The 24,404-nt window shown below is 46.1% G+C and overlaps 1 protein-coding gene across 5 annotated transcripts in view; it reads right to left on the bottom strand.

Annotated features, from left to right (window-relative positions):
• Positions 1-24,404, bottom strand: part of Cka (Connector of kinase to AP-1) — a 100,421-nt gene that overhangs the window by 13,805 nt on the left and 62,212 nt on the right. The window contains exons 7-17 of one of the 5 annotated variants that reach the window (XM_050180964.2): positions 19,930-20,005; positions 18,686-18,818; positions 16,738-16,893; positions 11,908-12,267; positions 10,146-10,264; positions 9,744-9,802; positions 7,913-8,029; positions 6,649-6,696; positions 6,226-6,347; positions 5,125-5,295; positions 3,585-3,725 (exon numbers count right to left, since the gene is read on the bottom strand). In XM_050180964.2, coding sequence (XP_050036921.1) covers positions 3,585-3,725; positions 5,125-5,295; positions 6,226-6,347; positions 6,649-6,696; positions 7,913-8,029; positions 9,744-9,802; positions 10,146-10,264; positions 11,908-12,267; positions 16,738-16,893; positions 18,686-18,818; positions 19,930-20,005 — 1,502 coding nt within the window. The remainder of the gene's footprint in view (positions 1-3,584; positions 3,726-5,124; positions 5,296-6,225; positions 6,348-6,648; positions 6,697-7,912; positions 8,030-9,743; positions 9,803-10,145; positions 10,265-11,907; positions 12,268-16,737; positions 16,894-18,685; positions 18,819-19,929; positions 20,006-24,404) is intronic. The other 4 variants (XM_050180966.2, XM_050180965.3, XM_050180967.3 and 1 more) reach the window with 4 other exon arrangements.

The raw sequence follows: 24,404 nt of genomic DNA, 5'->3' as shown, positions 1-24,404 counted from the left end.
GCACTTGCCGTGGGGATCCCAATTCGAGTGCTCTTTACCAACGGCGCCGATGACCGCGTGGAGCAGCGCCGAGCAATGTCATTGCGCATCCCGGCTTTTGCCCGTCACGCAGACTGGCTTTAAGGAGCCGACGATAACCCACATTTCTGAAACTGCCTGCCATAAAGATAGCAAAAGCCTCCCTCCTGTTTCTCGAAGAAAACTGGAAAGCAATGCTTTCTTGTTAAATGATGTTATTAGCCTCCTAAACATGCACATCACCGTTCTTGCACAAAATTCAGAAGCACAGACGTTTGCGATAAATCCAAGAGCGTTATTTCAACCCAGGGAAGAAGAAAATGCAGGCAAGAACGAAATTTTAGGGGGGAAGAAAATGCAAAATATGCATGCTATGGAGTCACGACAGGGATAGCGTGGGAACACGTGTTCGCGTCTCTTTGCACGGGTTTTCGCCGTTCGCGGTTTGCGAATCGTCGCAAGTAGTGTAGAGCACGGCTGTCCCAAAGTGTTCATCCGAAATAGAAGCTACAGATCTGTCTTCAGCACCGGCAACTGTAACGGCTCACTTAATACAGCTAAGTCATTAAGGCAAACGTTAAGCGGTGACTGAAGCCACATCAGCCATTCGGGCACCATACCTTCGCCTAGAACCTTACAATAAACGTTAAAATTTATTACCTTGGTACTGACTGAACGCTCTGGCTGATAACTTAGGTGCATCTGGCGGTGTTTGCACACTTTTGTACTTGGGTGCTGTGTCATTAATTTATTTATTTCATTTACCCTCAGCGTAGAGGGCTTCCTATTTTGGTTAGCCAGATCAAGAATGGGGCTCACGTGTAAGGGCCAGAGCGTGATTTACACTAAGATCGTCTGAACAGCTCCGTACACTTACTGGTACCATCCAGATTATTTACTCAGAATTCGAGTTTTGTTTTGAAGACCTAAGCACTGAGTTTGCGGATACTGAAATTATCTTCACTTCCATAGCATTAATTCATAAGTTGATACTCTTAAAGGGGCACTAAAGGCAAATGTTAAGTCGAGCTAAAGTGATAGATCATTCCTTGAGAATCTCTAAGGCGTCAATATTATCACGAACAGAGCATTAACAATCAAGAAATTGAGGTAAAACGCAGGACATGATTAGAGACTTTCCCCGGGACATTCAAGTACTTTCCGATGACTAAAGCACTCCTCAGTTAAATCTGTCACTAGTAGTCAGCTATTTGTTGCAAAAAACATCCTTGTGTTATAAAATGAAATAAAATGCTACTGGTCCGATTTCATTGTTTAGAAAAAAGAACTCACCGAAGTTACCCTCGACAACGACGCGGGTGGCCGAAAGGTTTCATTTTTGCTCAACTCCGCGCCACTCGCACTTTCGCGTTTTAGTAACTTTCTTGATCACGTAGTGCAGCAGTGGTTTTGCTGGCTCGCGAAACTCCCACAAACTGCAAGTAGCAGAGAATTCTACTTCCATGTGATGTCGCAGGATGCCCGAACAGTCTACACCACTTGACCGCTGTCCGTTGGACGCCGTTTTACTCCCCAATGGCAGCAAAGGGTGGTGATGGTGTATGCAACGTCACCACTTCCCCAGTTAGGTGGCGGGAGATTCGAATTTTGAAAAAGGCATTCGGACCCTTCAGATGCAATTTTCTCATCAACTAAGTCTTTTCATGGCGCGAAACATGCGTTGCGAGGTTTCTGGAATGGTATTTAAACAGTCCGCATCGACTTAGTATTTGCCTTTAATGTCCTAAGTCAACTCATCATTATAGCCAATATTTCAATAAGTGGTATCGTTATAAGTGGACTGCACTACAGAGTGAAGTGGTATCTTTGCCTCTGAAGCTGAAGAATTGGAGATGTTATGTTCTACTGAAAACCAATCAGGCTCCTACTTTTCTGTGGGACAGATGAAAGCGCGGACATCTACTGCCGTCTGTGCCGACAGTAGAGCAGGCACCTTTTCGTCAGTTTAACGCGATTTGTCACCTTCAAAAAGTTTTGAAGCTGAGAGGGTCACTGGAAGTTTTGCGCAAAGCCCCTCCCCCTCTCCTTATTCATCTATAGTCTGTACATGTGAATGCAGCCAGGCAGTCAGCGAATAGTAGCATGACACTTTCGCGCCCACCATGTAAATCCAAAGCTAGATCATCTGCAAATGGCATGGGGAACAAGAGGCCACCGTACAGTGTGTTGCAAAGACGGCAGGCCGCCCTGAGCAACTTTGCTGCCATGCCATACACTCGCTTTTGCTTGCGAGGAACGTGTCACAAGGAAAGAGGAACGTGTCAACGGGGCTCTACTGTATTACATTCTATACACTTGTTACAACGGACCCGCGTACAACAGGCCTTCGGATATAACCGACCATATTTCAATCTTAGTTTGCTCTACCTATTTTATTATTGCAACGAAGTTCGCTTTTAATGGATCGTGCTACAACGGACTATCACCTACACAGACAAAATTAGCGGCCTTTTTTTTTTTTTTTTCCCATAATCGGCCCTATAACATGTACTTTTGCTCTGTCGACACGGGCTGACAACTACCTTCCAAGGGTCAACTGACAGTCGCGGCTTAGTAGTGCGCGTGCGAGGGAGGAAGGCAGGACGGAAGTGCACAGTCTTGTTTCACGAGAGAGGCACAAAGGGGAGGCGGGGGGAGGGGAGGGCATTCTGCCCTGGTGGCTGCTGCTTGTGGCGCGGGTGCCGTATCTTGAAAGCGATCTGCAATGTGGAAAAAGTGCGTGCCCGCACAGGCCTCATCTTTAAAGCGATCTGCGCTACATGTGGACAATGTGCGCCCAGCGCCGGTAGCTTCGCATGCATTGTGCTTTCGATGTTTAGTTGGCGTTGAAGCGAGACAGCACAAAAGTCAATTCTCTCACTGCTGCTGCCGCGCTTCCTCACTCCAATGTTTTGATAACGACTTACCACAATCATCAAGCAAGATGTGGATTGCTATCGCATTCGACGCTTCACCTTTCGGGTGAAACTACGAATTTTTTTTTTTTTGTTTTTTACTTTGGACGTTCGTCACTCACTTTTTGCAATAACATTGTTAGACATTGCGAGCAAATTTTCAGAAATGAGACATTCAGGTATTACGAACTTCGGTTAAAACGGACATTTTCTTTTTCTTTTTTTTCGCCCGGATTATCAGGGTCCATTGTAACAAGAGTCGACTGTACTTTACAAATACCTTGCTTCCACAAATATGTGTATCTAGATCGCAGAATACTTGGCTTGTAAAGAGTACACTAACTGTAAGCTCCATGCAATCGATCCTTACTGTCAGCATTTAAACTTCCCCTGTACACGTACCTTACGCATACTGTACGTGAACTTGGAACACTTGTTCTAAAAGAAAAAAGGGCCGAATAACTGCATACTGCTGGCTTCTTTTCTTTTACATATAGTATCTGGTGCAAATAACCTGTACCAGTGCTCTCATCCACTGCTAAGCTGCAAACCTACCGCACGCAGGCCAGCTGCCTCACATCTTGTGCACAACTTTGCAAACAAAAAGTGGTCTAAGGGTGCCGCTATCTCTCTGGCTTCCAGCCCACTCACCTGGATTCTGGTCGCTCTCGAGCCGCACCACCTGCTTGCCCGTCTCCAGATCCATGATGACAGAGCGTGACGTTGTGTACGCCACCGCCATCTGGCTGGAGTCGGACCGCACAAAGTCCACCGACGTTGGGATGCCATCGGCTGCGCAGAGGGTTGAAAAACCATGTTATACTAAATGACGAGGCCAGTTCCAATATTATGCTCATAATGTACAGAACTTGTGGGGGCACTCGACTCTTACACTTCATGACATTTAGCCTTTCCCACACTACTCTCGTGTCTCTTGGCATATGGCTTACCTGCATGACGCACACGCGATGGCTGGGGCCAGTTTTACAGTTACACAGCTATGACCTGAGGGCTACGCTAGCTCCACCTCAAAGCATAGATAGCTTAGGCGCACAGGGAAGCTGTGTCCTCCTCTTTGGCTGCGGAACATAGGCATGTGCAGGCTGACCCCGCACTTGGTGTGCTTGGTAGGGCTAACCCAAGGAAGGCGCCCCATTCAGTTTTAGAGTGCAGCATCGGCACGGGCGAACATGATCGCTCGTATACTTGTGGGCAAAACATCTCGCCATGCAGCCTAAGTAATGTACTATTGGTTGAGCGAAGGTTTGCAATCATCCCTGGCAACTAATTACGCCAAAGCATTAATTTTGAGATGTGAAAAACAGCATCCGCACAAATAAACAGCAACCGCCCTTGGCGGTACAGAACGTGCCCCCTGAGAACAGCTTTGCCCAAACTAAGTTGCAGGCACTGTTCTGTGTCGCTTGCTTTTCTATAATCTACAAGTGCACTGTCACTGCTAATGGTGACATTAGACACACCTAGCCTTGCAAAGTCTACAATGCACAAAATCATGGCTGCAAAGAGGCATGGGAACAGGCGTATCATCTAGCATCTCCAAAGAATGACACTCCCATGACAAATTGAATTGAATTCTGGGGTTTCCCGGATTATTCTTGACCAGGGAATCTTTAATGTGCTCCCAATCCACGGCACCACAGGTGTTTTTGCATTTCGCCACCCACCAAAATGCAGCCGCCACGGCCGGGATTTGATCCCGTGACCTTGTGCTTAACAGCACAACACCATAGCCTCTAAGCCACCGCAGCGGGTGGCACTCGCATGACATTTGCATCGTAGTCCACGACTCAACGATTCAGGGCTTTGCTTTGCTGTCACTTTATTGTCAGTGTGGTATGGGATTGCACGATGCACGAACTTTTGATTTGATTCAGCATGATGTGATCAACTGCTTGTCTGATCTTTGTGATAACTGCTACCTCTTTTTTACCGTATGATAGACAAGCACCATTTGCACGATTTCGAGTGCCTTTCTCGCCATCTGTGCTGACAAAATGACTTTTTGGAGGCTCTGACGTTTTCAGCTAAATCATTTTGGAACAGTGCAGATAAGGCATTGAAGATGCTGAAATGTGTGGTTTCCCAAAAATTGTCTGTAAAACCACAAAACCGATTCAATCATGAATTATGATGGATCGTTAATAAAAAACAAGCAGCAGCACCAGCTTACCTGGGTCTGGGGCGGTGTAGGTGTGAAGCAGGGGCACCTTGCTGTGTGGGGACCAGAGCCGTACCGTGCCGTCACCCGAACACGACAGGAGCTGAAGCTTGGTCGCATGCATTGACAGGCCCCACACTGCGTCCGTGTGTCCCCACAGGGTCCCCGACAGGACACCTGGCTCTGCACAACAGAGGCAAAAAGTCTTAACGAGCAGCTCATGCGACTGCTGCCGAAACATGAAAGCCATCGTATAGACAGTGTCCACACTGCCTGGCATGCAAATGACCTAGGTGTTTACGAAAAGCATGCAGATTATTTTTTGTTGCAACCTAAAAAAAGAGGCTATTCAAGAAACAGATTCAATGCACTAACCCCCCCACAATAACGTGCAGGCACTGCCATCACTCAAGCGACCGTGAATGCAAGCCAGAAATGCCGAGGGCTCTGTCTGTGGATTGAGACGGCTAGCGCTAGGACGGCTAGCGCTAGACGGCTAGACTTTCCAAACGCATGTCTAACCAGTCTTCCAGGATGCCATTCAGGTCTTCTGGGAAGCTGGCTGCACCGCTTTCGCAGGCGACGCACACTCATCTCTTCCGCACCAAACTCTCTAGACCGGCTTGGAGGTTAGACTGCCACCAGCACTACTTTTCGATTGAATGCAGCACTGCACTTGCCCGTTGCCATTACACCAATGCCTGGCACAAGCGAACATAGAAAAACAACAACAAACCTCCCTGCCGCCTGCACAGCGTGCACTCAAAGCCATCAAAATGATGTCCTTCTGTCTATGCCTTGTCCACTGGGCCTGTCCGATGCCCAGCTGACTGTCATGGCTACAATTACGTCTTTTCGCAGTGACGCTAGCGAAGTGCCATTTTTCCATTTTAACGGCTCCTAACAAAATCCTCAAATCTAAGCAAACCAAGCAGTTTCTCAACCGGTTTCTTTTTCTTTTTTAACTATGGCTTAGATTAAAACAAATACGGTACTTGATCCTCTCCCTATGTCTCATGAAGAACTAAAACGAAGCATAAAAGGGCGAAGAGAGGGAGAAAAAGGCAAATCAAAAGGGGCAGGAAGGATAACCACGGTGAACCAGCAACCCACCAAAGGAGTCGTATGGGTCGATGGTCGAGCTGGGCACATTCCAGCAGCGGATGGTGTGGTCCAGGCCGCCACTGAAGCACTGCTCTCCTGTCGCACCCATCGCCAGGCACAGCACGGGGCCCCTGCATATGCGTGCAAGGCGAGTTGAGGGACTCGAGGAGGAGACACACAGCTGCAAACGGCTGCTGTGCGCATAGTTGCACAGTTTAGAATGATATTAAGCTGTGCGGGTGAATTACACTTCTCAAACAGCAGAAACGTCAGTTTCATCATAAGTCGAGTCTTGCAAAGCCAGAAAAGAAAACTAATTGCATTGCACGAGAAACACGCACGCTCACTTCGTCACTAGGTTTTACAAATAGGTTTTACTGCATCTTGGAGAATCATAGTAAACAAGAAAAAGAAAAAACAGGCTCCACTCACGAATGCGCCCGGAATGTGTAGACTGGTTCCACGTCTAGGGCTGCCGTCCTGCAAACAAGAAGACCAGGTTGTGTTCCCACTTTTGGAGATTAACCCAAACAGTCTTTGGGGATAAAGGAAACAAGGGCAAGGGATGCAGTACTGCATCACTGCCAAGATGCTTACGTGCTGTTTGCCAGCAATGGTGAATTGATGTGACAGAGCAAGCTGAAACCACCACCGCGGAGGAAGCTCGATCAAAATGCACGTGCACTTAAATGCGCACAGAACATATTCACCACAGTTGCAAATCCACAGCCATTATGGGGGAACTGATAAAGCCTGCAACCCATATACAGCTGGGAAATACCAAGATGAGAAAACATAACATGCCTCACTTGGATTATGCCTTTCAGCTGTTCAGATGGGGGAGGCACACATGTGTAGGGCCTCGAAGAGGTGCGTTCTCAATGTTTTTCAACGTATTCCACCAGAGCATGGCGTGCTCTGGTGCAACATATTGGTGCAATACATGCAGCTTCTGAGCACGCACTTGCAAGTGGGCAGTGTCAGTAACTTAGGGAGAAAGTTGGTAAATTTAACGAGTCTTTAGTCGCCTTAACAACATTTGCGGGACTTTTTGGTAACATTACTCAAGGGACTTGCCAAATTCAATGCCTCGGCCACACTTTATACAACAGGGAATATATGCGCCTCAATTTGTCGCTACTTCCGACGACATTCTGAGGAGCTTCTGGGTTCATCAAAGATTTTTTTGTAGACACAAGCAGAATATATTGACATCCAACGCCCTTTTAGAAAACTTAGGGTTGCTTTTCATTTTCACATTTGAACTGTTGACTCGCCACTGCAGGAGGCAGTAGTTTGAAGCTACAATTTTTCTAAATATTAGGGAAAACATCAGAAATGAAAAAAAAAAAGAAATTTGAGCAAGTCATCATCATGGAACAGTTGTGTAAAAAAAACACTGACACTGACCTTAAAAATAAACAAGACAATTGTAAATAAGGCTCCCGTAGGGAAGTCTAAATGTACTTTTCATTCTTTTAATCTTTTATATTTATGACTTTCTACACAACTGTGCCATTATCATTCTCTACCAGACGAGCTTTCATCAAACCCTATATTTCGTGACCACCATCATAACCGAATCACTTTTCACCATGGTGTGTTTTGGGTTGCCACCTGGCAAGTTGTAAAAACAAAGAAAAGAAGTTGCCAACATTGAGCAGTGGGACACACTACCACAGGCCCTGATACTCACTTTTTGGCAGGCACCGTCTTCTGCAGGTTCCAGAGTTTTAACGTGTGGTCCTCGGATGCTGTGATGAGCACCGACTCGACAGGATGGAACGCCAACGCACGCACGCCGTCAAAGTGGCTGCAGCAGAAGACAGGAGATTGCGGGGCCACGAAAGAAAGAAAGAAAAAAATTAAGGCACAGAGAGAAACCGCCAGACAAGTGTTCGCCGCAGCCCTCACCAGAGCACAATGAGGAATGGAACATTGCTTACAGGAGGACAGCTCGGATGCCATCACTGGTGGTGGTAACACAGGACAAAACGACAAAGCACATCATGTGGCCAATCCAGCGTCCACCACACTTTCTCTCGTGCCACCTTTGTCGTTTACAGATTGCGTAACAGAAACGAGCACCAAGGCTCACGACACCCCAGCTACGAAGCTTAACAGTGGCAAAATGCTATGGCCAAAACAAAAGAAATACTGAAAATTGATTTACTGCTGAAGATGTTAACTGTTTATTCAATATTAATGGGAGAGTTAATTCTGTAGGAACACCATTGACGCACGCTCTGCTTTGTAATCGCAGCAAGAATTATCTGCCCCATAGACAAACAACTGTTAATGAGTTTGTTCATAAAAAAAAAATTAACTTAACAGCGACTGATAATGCAGTTGCCTTTACACAGTGGTCCAATAGAATCAGCGGTGACGCTGTGGGTAGGTCTCAATAATTCAGCGGGTACAAAAAAAAATCGGGTTGATAAATCGCTTGGGCACCATGTTTTGTATTCCTTCAACATCAAATTTGCCCTCAACTGGATATAAATAAAAGATGCTAAAATTGTTGGTGTGAATACAACAATTTAAACAAGCTATAAAAGATTCAAGCATTTTACGATAAAACTGTAAAATTCGGCATGCACACTGCACAAATACAGAGGAAAGTGGACAGGGCTGACAGCCACCATCATAACTCAATTGTTAGAGCAATGTGCACACTACACTGAGGTAATGGGTACAGCTCCCCCACTTTTCATTAATTCATAGAAATTTAAAAAATAAAACAGTTCATTTCACCAACATGCTCCGTTATTACCAACAGTAATTGGAACACTCAAGTTCCTCCAAATCATTTTTGTCTGACTTAAAGCGACAAGCCCTGTTTCAGATGCACAGATGTGATTGAATCAGGTCTGCAGGCCAGTTACAAGGCTACGACTTCTGCCAGCTAGGTTCCTTGCCTTGATCTGGATCAGCCTGAACTTCAACTTCGCAGCAGCAATGCTATTGTGCAATTCACCGTGAACGGTGCAATAAAAGTGGAATGAACTGGAACACCGTCTTGCATTACTTTTCTCTTCGTCGCATCCTTTTTGCCCCATTAGTAATGAAGGGAAACAATCAGCCAACCTTTCATTCTTCTGTTCATGTGTAACTCTCTACTACATAAAACTCCTGAAGCGGTATCAAGAGACAACTTTGAATAATAGAAATTTCATTACGAAGCACAGAGTGTATGTTAATTACATGAATATGCACAGCCTTTGTTACATCTTCATTTTTCCTTTTTCTAAATGGCCTCTCCCAGTAAGGATTTCAAGATATCCGGTGTCTGAAGAAAAATCTTTAAAAGTAAGTACGAAAGATGCTTGGCCCCGGATGGAGCTTATTCGGCAGCGTAGACTTTCAACTTAACCAATAATTTAAGATCTGTAAATTTAACTGAATGAAACTTTGCTGCAGTTCTTTGAATTTATGAACATATATGAAAGGAATGAGGAGGGAGGCATTGAAGAGATTAGGGCCAACACGTGCAATTACCATCAAAAGCGAAAGAAAAAAAAACTGACCTCCTGAGAGTGTACTTCGCATTCCACGTTTTCCTGAAGGATTCCTTTGTGGCTGAAATCTGCAAATAAAGAAAGATATTAACTTGCAGACACTGGATGTATTGCTTCATCCAATCAGACGACGTACCTTTGAGAATTTCCTTTATATTACGTTACATTATTACATTAATATATTACATATATTACGTAGTGAACCTACAACACAATTATTGACAGTCTATCTTAATTCCGTCATAGAAGGGGATACGGGTAGTGCTGCACCTTTGTAGCACCAGTAAGTGGATGGCAATTTCTTTGGAAATTTTCCTCCACCTTATAGTTTTCCAACCAATTCAATTTGATCATTCAGCCGGGATGTTCCTCATGAGGAAAAAAAGGAAGAACGCTCCTTGTTTCACTCACATCGTAGCTGGACTCGGCCTCGTTGTTGACTGTAAGGCCCGCTAGCTCACCCAGGCCCAATGCTGCATCAATGTTGTCCTCGTCCACACCCGGTGTCCCCATTAGTGGCCTCCGAGGCCCTGCATTGCGAGAGAGCAGAAGCGGCTTCAAGGCACACCGCAACGGAATTGCACTTTGGCTAAATTGGTTGCATGTGAGTAGTGGTATGTATTACTACCGAAGCAACGATCACAAAGCTGCAGAACTCATTAATTGTCTGATCTTCTTGCTAGCAGCTTTTAAGAAGTGCCTATACCGATGTGTGCACAAGGTGGCACAGCAAACACAAAGTCCCGGCATGTTGTCTCCGAGATTTTTTAGTGTGCCATGAGTGGTTCCAAACGTCAGAGGTCATGCCTAAGAGTAACGTATTCTGGGCCATGTGTCAGTTCCAGCAAGCAATGATGGCAACGTTTCTTTTTTTTTTTTTTTTTTAATCTTTCTTTCTTGCATTTTTCGTTCCCCCGTTTCGGTATCAAGAATGTTTACTTCTGCTGGCCTTTTACAACACATCCACTCGTATCTCAAGCATAAAACTTTGCGTGAAGGCTGCTCTTATATTTACGGTGTCTGAAACTGGCCTTTCTAGGTGCCCCAAAATTTTGTTGCAGTTAGCCTTTAAGAACAACAGGGACACCTGGACACTACAATTTACTGCAGAGCGGACACAGATGCATAGGCACGAGCGGATTCCACTCCGACTAGTGCGCATGCATATAAAATTAAAAACTAAATTATGGCGCTTTACGTGCCAAAACCACTATCTGATTATGAGGCACGGTGTTTGGACCACCTGGGGTTCTCTAACGTGCACCTAAATCTATGCATACGGGCGTTTTCGCATTTCGCCCCCATCGAAATGCGGCCGCCGTGGCCGGGATTCGATCCCGCGACCTCGTGCTTAGCAGCCCAACACCATAACCACTATACGCATGTATTTGGCTCCAACGTGACTGCAGCATGGTCTCAAGAGGCTAGTTGGTTCCCAACATCCAAGTGAGCTCAACAGCTGAACTGCGGATGAAGGAGAGAAGGAAGAAAAGGATTAGCAGTATCCTTTGTCCCGTCTCCCTGCTGCATTTTGCCCACAGTTCAGCTATTAATAGCCTGCTTATGATTGCAGGCATGCCCACACAGTGCATTTAACATTGCTTCCTTCAGCAACTAATGCAGAACATTTGAACAGTGGGCCACACTGCACGTTCTGAAAACCTCAATGCAAGTTTAAGATCAGAGTTCTGTATCAACGAAACAAAGCGTGTTAGAAGTACAGTGCCCTTTCAATGAGAAAGTGTCATTTTGCTTCAAACACAAATGCAAGAAGTGGGCCTGAAACCATCGCTTGCTTGTGCTATCGCCAGAGTCCCCAATTGAACACAATCCATCCTGTTTTTTTTTTTTTTTTTTTATGTAAGAAAACTTGCAAGGAACTCTTCAACCAGATGTTCAAGCACACCACAGTGCCAAGGATGTGGCGCCATTCTAGGATGCGCGAAAGTTGCTTCGAATTTTTTTTTATTATTATTGTTGTTGAGGTCGTGGCACTTGTAGCTCTGCAGGTTATGTGGTGCTGGCTACAATTATACTGCTTCAAGATATGGCACCTGACTCACTGCCTTGTTCGATGCACGTTGCTTCCCAATGGAAGAGCTTGAAAGCCCACCAACACACTGCCATTAGCCACGAACACCACAGGAAGCCGTCACGATCCAGAGCGACCTACCCGCATCGTCGGCCTCTTCCAAAAAGGCGGTGTAACTGGCGAGGCGCGCAGCGATGGGCTGCCGACCCAACTGGCCGTTGAGGACAACGTCGCCCGACGACGCCATACCAAAGGTTGCGGGCGAAGGGGAGGTGGGGGGGTTCTGGGAGGCCGAGGTGGGGGACGAGGACGAAGGGACAGCAGGGGGAGGGGCTGAGGGGGACGAAAACGCCGGGATGCGGGGCGGCGAGTTGGTCGCGAAGGAAAAGGCAGGGTTGCCCCCTGGCCCACCTTCCTCGGCAGAAGCGGCGGCCATGGCGGCGGCAGAGCCAGGTGTTGACAGCGAAGCCAGCATCGCTTGCAAGGCAGACCGCTTGGGTCCTAGGATGGCAGTAGCAGCCAGGGTAAGGAGTGCAAGGGGAAGGGTGGAAGAGAGAGAAAAACATGCAAGAAGCACAAGGTCATGCAAGCTCTCTCTCTTGCAAAACTATCACGGGCAAAAAAAAAAAAAAGATGGGCATAACAAAAGAAAAGAGAAGCATTCAAATGTACCATGCAGTGCACGCTAAACAATCAACTACCTGGCCATAGCACACACTCGCATCTGGTGAAAAGTGCATGCGGGTTCTGCTACAAGAGAACAAACAGCCGAGATGGACAGTCTGCCTTGCCAGCTAGGAAAGCCTGGCAGCAGTGTTACGCTCGAACCTGTCCTCTCCATGCCACTAGTGGAGCAGGCCAAATGGGAAAATGCCTTTCCTCTCAAGTGCATGTCTCTTGCGGCAGAATGCTTTTCTCTTCAAACTACAGTAAAAGCTCGCTAATCTGCAACTCGTTAATTCGAAATTTCATATAATTCTAAGTAGCCGCCGCGGTGTGTCCAACAATGTGTTGAAAGCAATATGTAACGCATCCCGCTAATTCATACTGAAATTCGCACTGCCGCCGATAATTCAATCGCTGCGCTTTCGTGCACGGGGAGAGTGCTAGTGTGCGAGGGCACATTGGCGACGCTGGCGCCGCCATGCAGCTTTGCTCTTTCTGTCTGCGGCCCTTTGCTTAAGCCTGACTGGAGAGAGACACGTTTGCGCCTGGCCAGGCATGGCCAACGCCTCCATTGCAGGTCGGTTCTCTCCCACTCTCAAGACCTTTAAGATTAAAACACGGAAGCAGTGCCGCATGTTTGTTTATTTTTCTTACTTTCTTCATGTTGCATCTTGAAGGCTATGCTTTTTCTCTATGTTCAGCTGAGAAGCAGCACCGGGTAATGTCTGAAACATGGCAGCCATGGCATTTATCGGCACTCGCAATACCAAAAAGCATAGCCTTTGAGATTTCTGACTACTACTTACAGGAAAGCATCGCTGGGATATGTGTTCGGACGCCACCTATACATATGATGGAACTCAACAGTGAGCACCTGGTGCAGCTACGATACCACAACGTAGACCAACATCGCAGCAGGTTGTGGTGCGTTTTGCAAGTGCATCTTAGAGGGCAAGGGCGATATTCTGTAAGATTCCACCTGGTTGGCTGTCCATTTCGGCCGCTGCTTATTGGCTAGGGCCGTTCGTCTCCTCCTTGCTCGTACAGCTGCATCCAATCAGCAGCAGCCGAAATGGACAGCCTACTGGGCGGACTCTTACAGAATACCCCCCCCCCCCCAGCTCTTGTTCCTGCGGTGAGCATCGGCGGCACAAGGGCGCATTTATAGTTAAACATTTGCGACGCGCATCACTTTCGACCAGTCACGCTATGCCGCTTGCACTGGGCCAGCCAAAATGGCGTCCCCTCAAGACTTCGACGCACACACTGGCGGCTGCTCTCTTCGCAGCATGCGCATAACAATCCGCAACCCGCACACCGCTTTACCAGCTGTCTGTGACCATCGGCGAAGCAGTGTGGGCACCTTTTTTCTCCGTGCCATGCATTGTGAGTCAACGCACAGGTGGAGCAAGAGCCATCTCGACGTAGGGCATTTCGGACTGCGTTGGCCGCATGCGGTTACGGTGGCTGTGCCAGTACTTCAAGCTACAGACGTTGTTGTTCTCGCCAACGTGACGTAGTGCGTGTGCATGCACGCTCATGCTACGTCGCACTATATATGCGCGCCTTAACCGATCAATTTCTTTATTTTCATTAGTTTGAATTTTGTATAATTCGAATTTTCGTAGCATCCCCAATGAATTCGAATTAACGAGCTTTTACTGTAACAGTATAACAAAAAAAGGCACGACATGAGCACTTTTGAGACTAAACTTTCAACACCAATAATGCAATGCCGAGAAATGTGCAGCAATCTCATAGCAAGTGTCTTGATACACTCATCATCAAAGTCCAACATGCTGGCAGACGCTCCTTGCCGCTGGCAAAATGCAAATGCTATTCGGCAGGCATGGCGGGCACAGAGGGGGGCGGGGGGTCTCCAAAACCACAAGTGACCTACACCCCAGTGTAATTGACAAGTCGCACTGTGCCCATCGGCAATTACAGCACAGCCTTCATCAAAACAAACAAAGCCACTTTATGCATACGACTGTATGCCAACTACTGGATGTACAGTTGGCCTCCTGTTGCAATTGCTCTGCGCGAAATCTCTAAAGAGGAAGTCAAACTCCCACGCTGCAGAGCTTCTTGAGACCAAAGAGTTTTTCGAGTGCAGCATGACAACAGAATCATCCGCGCTCCCAGTAGCTTTGGTTCTTTTGACAAAGTCCCACTAGACACAGCAGCATGCAACTAAAGCAAATGCGCAAGTGTGTTCCAACGTTTGTAAACCATAAGCAACTGTGATGGTGCAAAATCAAGCGGCACTGGTGACTACAATCTGCATGACACAGCCCGACTGATGGGCAATGAAATCAAGTGCGGCACAGTGGCACAACATGCAGCGATGCCTGGTGCAAGCTTCTTCAAGGTTCTAGGTGCCACTCTCCACCAATAGCAGCAGCTCGTGTAATGCTGAAGGGTCGGTGCTGCTCATAAAAGGCACTTTTCTAGCTGCGTGCGAATGGTAATTTTTGAGACCGAATTGAATACAAATGAAATAGTGTCAGAAGTGTATCAAACATACTTTTCAAACAGTTCTTGAATGCTGAACAGCCTTTTTCACAAATATAGAATGATGCTTACATCCTAGTACTCGTGTTAAAATGTTCGCAAGTTTCTTTCATCGTATTGCACATCATGAATCGTTTATTAAAAGCCCAAATGGAGCATTAGGAACAAGTAAGCAGTTTGTTTGCACATGAGATTCTTCACAGTGCAAATGACCGCCATACTACATAATCAGTGATGTCTGGCTCCTTGAGTGACGTAGCCTACTCCACTATGCCTTTTAACTATACCCACAGGGATGAAATTTGTTGTACTTTTGCTCCAATTTTATGTTTGATTGTGAACAATTCACGTTTTCAAGCATTCAAAAACTATCCGTATTCATTAATACCGATTGTGCAATTCGCAATTTGGAAATTTGAAATATTTATACACTCCTACACATTTCTGCCACTTCAGCCATTTCCTGCTTTTGCTATTTCCTGTGCTATGTTCCCAACATGCTTTTAACCCCAACTGCAAACAATGCCGAGGCAAGCTTCTGCGCCAGCTCTCAATCCAAATGGGCAACACCAGCATTCAGCAACTCTGCACTGTAAATTTTAGAAATTTACAGGCAAAGCTGAGAACACTGTTGTCACCAAAGCAATTTGGAATGCATGCACTCTTGACCGAGAACGGCCATGTTGGAGTGCAAGCGACTATCGATTCTGGCGATCGCAACAACTAATCTCGAGAATCCGTGCTTTATCATGGGACAAGTTGGGTAACAAGTGCAATTGGGAACATGAGAGCTTGTTTACCTTGACATAGTTTAGAGATCGTCTCGCAAAATGCAAGCGCATCAGTCCACAGTGCATATGCTTAAGCATCGGAGTGTTATCAATAAACAAGGCAGCCAGCAGGGAGGCTCAAGTGCAGACATGCAAAGCAGTATTCCTTTAGTGTGGTCCAGGGAGACAGCAGGGTTGAAGAGGAAAGAATGAAGAAAATGCACAGGGACAAAGCGAGACATACATTTTGGAAGTACTAACTCCACATTCCAGAACTTCTACTGCTTTGCATTACCTTGAGATGTTGAGAACTTGCGAACACCTTTCTGACATAATGTCGCAATGCCTTAGACATTTACCTTGGTACAGGTCCTCAGTGACATAAAGCAAACACTGAGTGGGATGAAATCACTAAGCTAAAAAAATTCACATCAACAAAGGGCTGACATTCCAACAATCAGCTTCTGCAAAAGCAGATACACGGCAAGTGTGGAAACAACAAACCTTTCCTCCAGACGCCAATGGTAGCAATGTCGTAACGAATTACTATGATGACACAACAGCCATAAATTATGTGTCATCAGCCATGTATGAGGACTTTCTTACTAAAACCTTATCGTGAGCTGTTACATTCAACCACTGCCACTGAAAGGTGTTTCTGCAGCTGTTGTATAGGGACTTTCAAAGGGACAGCTAGAGAATCTCTTGGAAAGGAACAATATGCAAGTTGCAGACAAGGACGTCAATATATCCCGAGAGAAAAGAAAGCACTGTAAGGAGCCAGCACAACTACAACAGGTACCAACAATGACAAGCAACACAACTAGCAGCAGACAAATGGAAGCCGCCACCACCACCGAATTTCCAGCACGCTGTATCACAAGGAAAGGGTCGTCAGAATGTGAAAGTGTACAGCGGGAAAAAAAAGATGAGAGGGTTTTGACAGGGGTTACGGAACGGACAGCCAACAGCACCGACAGTGGCGCACGGCTGAGAAACCCCGGCAGGCAAGCCGACTTACTCTGCGACGAGACAGGCGCAGTGACGCCCCTGCGCCCTCGGCGTTCTCGCCGGTACTCCTCGACCAGCTGGTTAATGAGCTGTGGGTCAGCACCCCACCGCTGCGCCATCTCTTCCTCATCTTCCTCCTCCTCCTCCTCGTCCACAGCACAACCGTCTGGAGGCACCCCACTCATCAGGGCCAGCACAGAGCACACACGCACAACGCCCATGTGCCCCTCACACCCGGCACCAATGCCGGAATGGCTTTAAGACAAGTTTGCTTAAGGCTACTAGGTGCATAGAACAGCAATTTGTGAAGCATCATGACAAGACAACATACAAGAAACACGCAAGAAGTCCATGTCCTGTGTGCACATTGTCTTTCGTTTCTTTATGGCGCTACATATGGTGAGCTGGCATGTCCCACAAGGCACAGGTGGGAAAAATTGCAAACACCAGAGCACGAGTCATCCAGGCCCATATTGTTATCCTGTTCAGCCTATTTCCTTAAGTATACACCCTGTTGACCCACTGACTTTCCTTCGGTTCCCAAAGTTGTGCACCTGCATATTCACATCCGCAGGAACTTGTGCTCAAACCAACAAGGGCACAGTCCTTCCAACTGCGCTAAGCATCACCGACTTTCAACAGCATTGTTTAGGCACATCCCAGTTTGTCGCAGAAGAGCATCAATGTCAGACGACGGTCTGTAGAAAACTGCTTTCAGGCATTGTGCTTACAGTCCATGTTGACAGCTTCATCACTGCCCCATCTGCTGCAGCACCAGACAGCAGTTACCCAACATGCAATCCCCATGAACACTTGCATAAGGAGGCTTTTGCATGGCTGGACATTATATTGCAAAAGTCATCCCCATAGCATACTCGTAGCAAGCTTCAACTCGGCCCTCTGCTAAATAGGGCAGGCACTGTTGATCCCCACAATGAAAGCTGTCTGTATACTCATATTTTTGCTTTACCATAAGGACAGGACACAAACCATATGCCCATCCCAATTGACTACTGGTGCGCATGTATGGTCAATCGAGTGGAGTGTAGTACAATGCAGATCTACCACAATAACTTCTTTTCTTTCTCTGTTCTGAGAATAGTTATGAGCTTGCCCTTATTAATGCTGCTTGCTTATATTGAAAGAGAAAGTGAAGCACTTTTTAGCAAAGGAGAATCAGATGCAAACTGCCTCACTGAACACAGAATACAGAAAATATTACGAAACTAACTAAATCTTGACTTCATTATCCTCCAGCAAGCCACACCCAATGTCTATGCACGTGAATGCGTGCGCACACACAAAGATACAGACAGACAGAGAGAGCCCAACCCCACCCTACCCCGGAATGCTTCACACACTGGTTCTTGAGCATAGTCAAATCCACCTTCAGCTTGACCTCATGCACTATTAGTGGCACATAATTATTGTTCTTCCCTCTGTTGGACGATGGTAACTAAACCCTTGCCCAAGTAGTTATTTGCTGACAAACCCAACCAAATCATGTGCCGCCATTCTTTGGAACTTTGAAACCTGGTGCCACAACACATCTTAAAGCAGCAGAAATTCAATTTCAGTTGCCACTTCTTGCCTGTGCACAGTCTGTACAAGCACTGGCTGTGTTCAAGTGATGAGGAGAACTTTAACCATGCTGCTTACTACAATATTGCAGTTTTCTTTTTTTCTTCTTCTTCACTCGTTCAGAAAAAAAACTGCATTCAACGTCACCAGAACATAGCCTTTCTTTTTCACAGGACTCAGCACAGTGAAATACCAGGTCACATTATTCTGTTAAAGTATGGTGCTGCCACCTATGATCAGTGCTCACTAAAAATGGTGGACATTACTGACTTGTCCAGAAGAGTCATGTGCAAAAACTGCGGGGATGACACGAGCTCATCCGAAGCGAGGAAGGGTTTGAGGATACGATGCAGAAGCGGAGCAGCAAGCCAGCTCACCCCACTCGGAGCCGTCGCCTTGATTGCGGCCACCTTCCCGCCCGCCTTCGCCAGAGTCTGGTCCCAGGAAGTCAAACTCCGTTAGCACGTTTTCAGTGTCAGCTTCCCCTAGCTCGTCCCCGGATCCTAGAACCTGCAAAGAAAGATGGCAGCTCGTTTAGCACCAAGCACCATTACTACAACAAGCACAAAGATGTTGTGTGTGAAGAGGATAAAGATGACAAATCCACAGCAGGTTGCAACTGTAGCAATTTGTATATCTCCTTTCCATCCTTACCACCTTTTGTCACTGGCTTTGATCTTGGTGAAAATGCATGTCCTCAGTGCAGCTTTCACCTAGATAGACCGCTGAGTACGAACATTAGCATACAGCCATATTGAATTGTCATATATCAACCAGGAAAAACAAATTAAATAACAAGTACTGCTACCTTCGTTGAGGCAAAGCAAGCAATGTTCTCAAGGCTTGCAATGCTTGCAATGCTTGCTCAATGGTTGCATGCCAGCCTTATGAATTGAAGACTTGCACATTGGCCACAATTACCAGAATTCTCACCAGATTGCTCTATAACGCTCCCTTGGGTGACTCGAAGCCAGGCTTTGGAGGGATGAGATGGCAACGCAATGATGAAAGAAACTCTGCTATTTCATGCATTGCGAGAGTACAGTAAGTGAAGCAGTGTCCTGTCCAAGACAACACTGAAACTCAAGAGCATTTGCACTCTTGCAACCATGCCTGTTCACACAGGCCACATGCTGTTGTGCCTTGGAGAAAAAGAAGGACACGCTAGCCTCGAGTTAGACAGCACCGAGAGGCACCAGGGATATGCAGCATTTCCTCCAAAATGTGCTCAATTCACTCACTAGGCTGTGCTGTGGCATTGCTGCCTGTATACAGAAAGCTTCAGCATGCCAAGACCACGCTGAGGCATGTTACTTTCATTGTGCCGAGGCCTGTGAGCATAGCGTTGAAAGTTGGTGGGAAGTGTGAACCTGGCCGTAAGCCTAAGAAAATGATACGCAACCAAGTTGCATAAGAAGTTCTTAAGGAAACAGTCTTATAGTCATCTCAACTGCTTTCCATTCCAGTGGCGGAACATTTACTTTAAGCCAAGTTTATTGGGTTATAACCTACCTGGACAGGACCTCAAAACGGCAATACAGTAACACTACTGTTCTGACACGTCCAATTTCTCAACAACCAGACAACTTTATGCGTTTCACCGGAATGCACTACTACACACCTTTGATTTTATTCGCCTGTTGTCCATCCGCTCCTCCGCCTCGTCGTCCGCGGACACTGCATCTTCCATTTCATCACTGCAGGGCAACAGATGAACGACGAGTGCCGTTTGTAAAAAAAATCTCGACTCAATCACACGCACCCAGAAAGACAGGAACAAAGAAAATAACCAAGCCTCGCACTTAAACCGCACAAGGCTCGACAATAATGAAACTTGCATCAAGCAATTGAAAGGGAAGCAGGTTTTAACCCTTTAAGAGTTGTTCCCGAGTATAAACTACTCTAGCCACCAATTTCCCCACATTCCTGGCCATGCCCGAGATAATTAATAAACGTGAAACATACGTACAATGGCTGTGCCATCTACTCAAATTGGTTACACTAAAATTTTATTTATTTTTATACAAGAGATGGCATGACAAAGCTATTCGACTGTTCATGTTGCTTGCATATCTCATTTTAAGACATGGCAGACAGGTGCAAGAATCCCACACATTTTTTGTACAATGAATTCAAGAATGTTTTATGAACTCTGGTTCAGAGGACCTCAATGTTGATTATGAGGAGTCTTCAAAGGACAATGACAGCAATGGAGAGCTTATGGTGTCTGAAGAGCACTAATTATTCGAATTAATTTCATTAATTAATGATAAGTGATAATCTGCTTTCCAATTTTCACATTACGATTTTTTTTTTAACATTCAGCAACATATTGCCAATAAGTAGCATCTGAATTTAAAGCCGGCTAATGTGTTATTCAGACAAATTTCATTTGTTGCACTTCGAAAAAGCTATTAGCAACCAAATGTTTCATAAAACCCCCCCCCCCCCCTTTTTTTTTTCATTACAGTCAAAAGAGAAAATGTGATCCTAGCAAAGTAACACTAGCTATGGGATCTCAAAAAGTCAAGCACTACAGTGGGCTGCATCTCTACATCGGGATTTCTATTACCGCAAGTCACTGTGCAGGCAATCGCCCATAGTGGCCCACACGCTACTTTTGCACAGACTACATCAAAGACTAAAGACCGCAAAATGGGCTCCTTGCTTGTTGAGCATGCGTTGAAAACCCATAGCAGTCAAAGCCTATGCGGGTATTGATTAAGCACTTTTTTTTTTCTTTTAACAGCAGAATAGAAAATTCATGCAGAAAGAGAGTTCTTGATTTATTTTTAAAAGATTGCGAGCCGATAGTTGACCCATGTAGGAGTGGCAACAGAACACAAAAGCTATGGATCAGTAAATCAAATTACTTTCAACACACCTTACTTTCCTTTACCATAACTCACTTTCATATGTAATTTACATCATATATATACTATGTCAAAAACTTTATTCAACGGTAAGTCCAGTGCAAACCGCCTTCAGACCCTTGTCACAGCGCAGCGCTAGGTTTAGGAGCCTCACATCTCCAAGTATTTCCTGCTGTCTGTGATGAACACGGGATGCATGAGTCTCTGTGGAAACATGGGGAACTCAAGCTCTTACATGGAAAGGAATAATGACATGCAGAAAATTGCAGGAAGCAATTCCAATCCTGGATTGCTCCTCACAAGCTGTCCCTGAAGTCGCTTCCATCAAGCCATCGTTAACAAAATATGATGGTCCATTCATTACCATCATCACATGTGCACCATTAGTTCTTTTAGCAAGTTCCACCGACTAAGGCAACATTCGCCTGTCTGAATCATTATAATGCATACTGGCTTTGCCAATGTCTCCTCACAACGCAAACACCAATATCGGTTTAGTAATTTTACCCGCCTGTTTTATTGACTCGATTGACTGCCAACCCTATGGCCACAGCCAATGCCCATGTAGCGGCCCGACCGTGTCTACAGACGGCCGGTGCAGTGGCCTCTGCAATGCCTTTGTGATATAGGAGTGAGTGCTTGCTTAGTACACAACAGAAAATTCCAATAACTTTCAGACAGAAGCACTGCTTCTTTCAGAAAGGCACCACGGACAGTGTCAGAGGCGAAATGCCACCCTGTATGCTCAAGTCAAGTTAAAGTGCAATGAATCTTGCATCTACACAATACAATTACCTTAAAGGGGCCACGACACTATAGTTTCACACCTCAGACTGTGTGACCGCATTCTCTACACATCAAATGACCACTCTGCAAAGTATGAATGAACTTCATGGTCTAGATATTAAGTTCCTCCAATTGGCCTGCACCACGGTCCACCAGCTCAAGGCGGGGCACAAGAAGTTCAGAAATGGTGCAGCTAGACTTCAGTGGTGCAGGCACTGCACAGCACTCGAAAACGAAGAATGTCGACATGCCAATGCAGTGTGGTCCTCAGTTTCGTCTGCCTAATGAGCGCAAGTTTGAGAGGTCCCAAACTGTTGGTGTGGTCGGCTTACGAGGTGCACACGCACGTGTTGCACAGACACAGCAGAGGCGTGCAGGTCTGGTTTAAACAATGCTTACGCCTGTGCGCTGCGTCGTCTGCTGTACTGCCAATTCACACCTGCATGCTGGCATTGAGTTAGCGCCTTCAATAGGGAGGGTGCAGAAAAATTGTGAACCAGACCGGCCCCTTTTGAAACGAACGGCGTTGGTTCATGAGGTGCCATCGTTGTAGGACTGCTACCAGGGTGCAGCACCTAGTGAACTGGTCCAGGCAAATCAACAGACCTATTTTTTTAAATCTACTTTCTTTGTTTACTAATGAATGCCTTGGTGGCTTCACATTTCTCTTGCATTTCCAGCTGCCGGTGACATTCCCCATGACCCACCCCTTGTGTCATCTAATGTAGTGGTTACCAATGCTTACCAATAGCTGCAATGGGAACGCTATCGCTGTTGTTCATTCAACATGACACACAAATAAAATGGCGCGTCAGTTCAGCAATGCCTGCAAATCCATTTTACTATTTGGCTCGTGTCGCCCCGAGAAGTGCCAGTGAGTGCAAATAGCCGAATTTACCAACTGCAACAGAGCACTGTCGACCAAAGTTAAAACAACAGATGAAAAAAAGTTTTTTTCAGGCAATCGTGACCCCTGCTAAAGTAAAAAAAAGAAAAAGGCACTGATGCTCACTAGAATTGTTTAATGTGCCCAGATGTGACATCTGTATGCACACAAACTCAGTGGTCACACTAGGCCTAAGCTTTGCGCAATGGAGATGGCAATGAAAACAAACAGGTAAAAGGGTGACAAGCACAAGAGCTTGTGTGCCTCAGCTTCACAAGCTTGTTTCAATTTATTTCAAGTACAAGTAACGAAGATACAAGTGCTATCATCCAGACAAGGTTCCTGCTTACTGTGAATTTTTTGCTTAGCAACATACTACCTCAACACCGGCCCAAGTACAATGGTCAACACAGCATGGCAGATTGGCATACCAGTGACACTGTCTAGCAATTACTCAAGAGTTTCATTGCCGCCAGCGTTGCGCTGGCACCGGTATTGTGCCCGCCTTGAACTACTGCGGTCACACTTGACATTTGCCGTGAAGACTTGGCGGCAATACCTAGTCGTGATAACTGTTCGCATGTCACGTCAGCACCTCCGTAGCCGGATGGTCTATGCCCTGCAGACAACGCCCTCAGACACCCAGTGCACCGCAGTCATGGGGAAAGAAATTGCTGCAGTTTATAGACGTCACAGGCTACATATCAGCACAGCAGTCACTGCCATTGGGAATAGTCTGAAGCTTCTAATTACAGCCACCGATATAGGGGATGTAGGGCCCACAGAGCTCCGAAACTTGCGGATTACGTGACAGACTCCTATACTTTTAGTCGCAATGCAGAACCTAAATACAACCGTCGGCCACGCCATGGCCTCCTCATTAAGCATTCTGCAACTTCCCACGAATGGGCATCAACAAGTTCACAGTTTCACTCCGCTATGTGTCTTGCTTCAATAGCAGAAGATGGCAGATCTCCTGCCAGGAATGGCAACAAGAGTGGCCATGCAAAAGATGATGCCACCCATCCCCTTCCCCTTTCTTTTCACAGAACCCAGAGCTTAAAAAAAAACTGCGAGCACAAGGTTTCCGTGGAGGAAAAAAAGTTTCCGTGGAGGAAATTCCAAGCGTATTGAAGAACATCTACGGCTGCTGACAAAGCATTCTGAAGGATCAAGGTGCCCTTTATGCCTCACAGCTTCAAAACAATACACTGTCTTCATCAATAAGCAAACATTTATTTTTATTGCACACAGAACGGAAGAAAAAAGAAAAAAGTACATAAAATAGGCATTGAGATCAAACTGCCACCGACACCCATAAACAAGGGCTTCGAGGACAGCTAACAAATCCCGTCAGTAGACTCTCGCGTATCTTGCATTGCTACCACGCGCTGCTATGGCAATATATGCAACCATAAGCTGCTCTCGGGAACCCTCTTACTTGCAGGTTCAAATCCCACAATAAGAAACGTGCAAGTTTCCTTCAGTCTTCGAAAAACTCCGTCGCACAACTTGGCATACTGGAGACTCCCGCCTCCATCTTCAGGTGCC

The sequence above is a fragment of the Dermacentor andersoni genome, chromosome 7 (genome assembly GCF_023375885.2).
Source record: "Dermacentor andersoni chromosome 7, qqDerAnde1_hic_scaffold, whole genome shotgun sequence".
NCBI lineage: Eukaryota > Metazoa > Arthropoda > Arachnida > Ixodida > Ixodidae > Dermacentor > Dermacentor andersoni.
The sequence above is the reverse complement of the archived record's forward strand: the minus strand, read 5'-3'. Positions and strand labels throughout refer to the sequence as shown.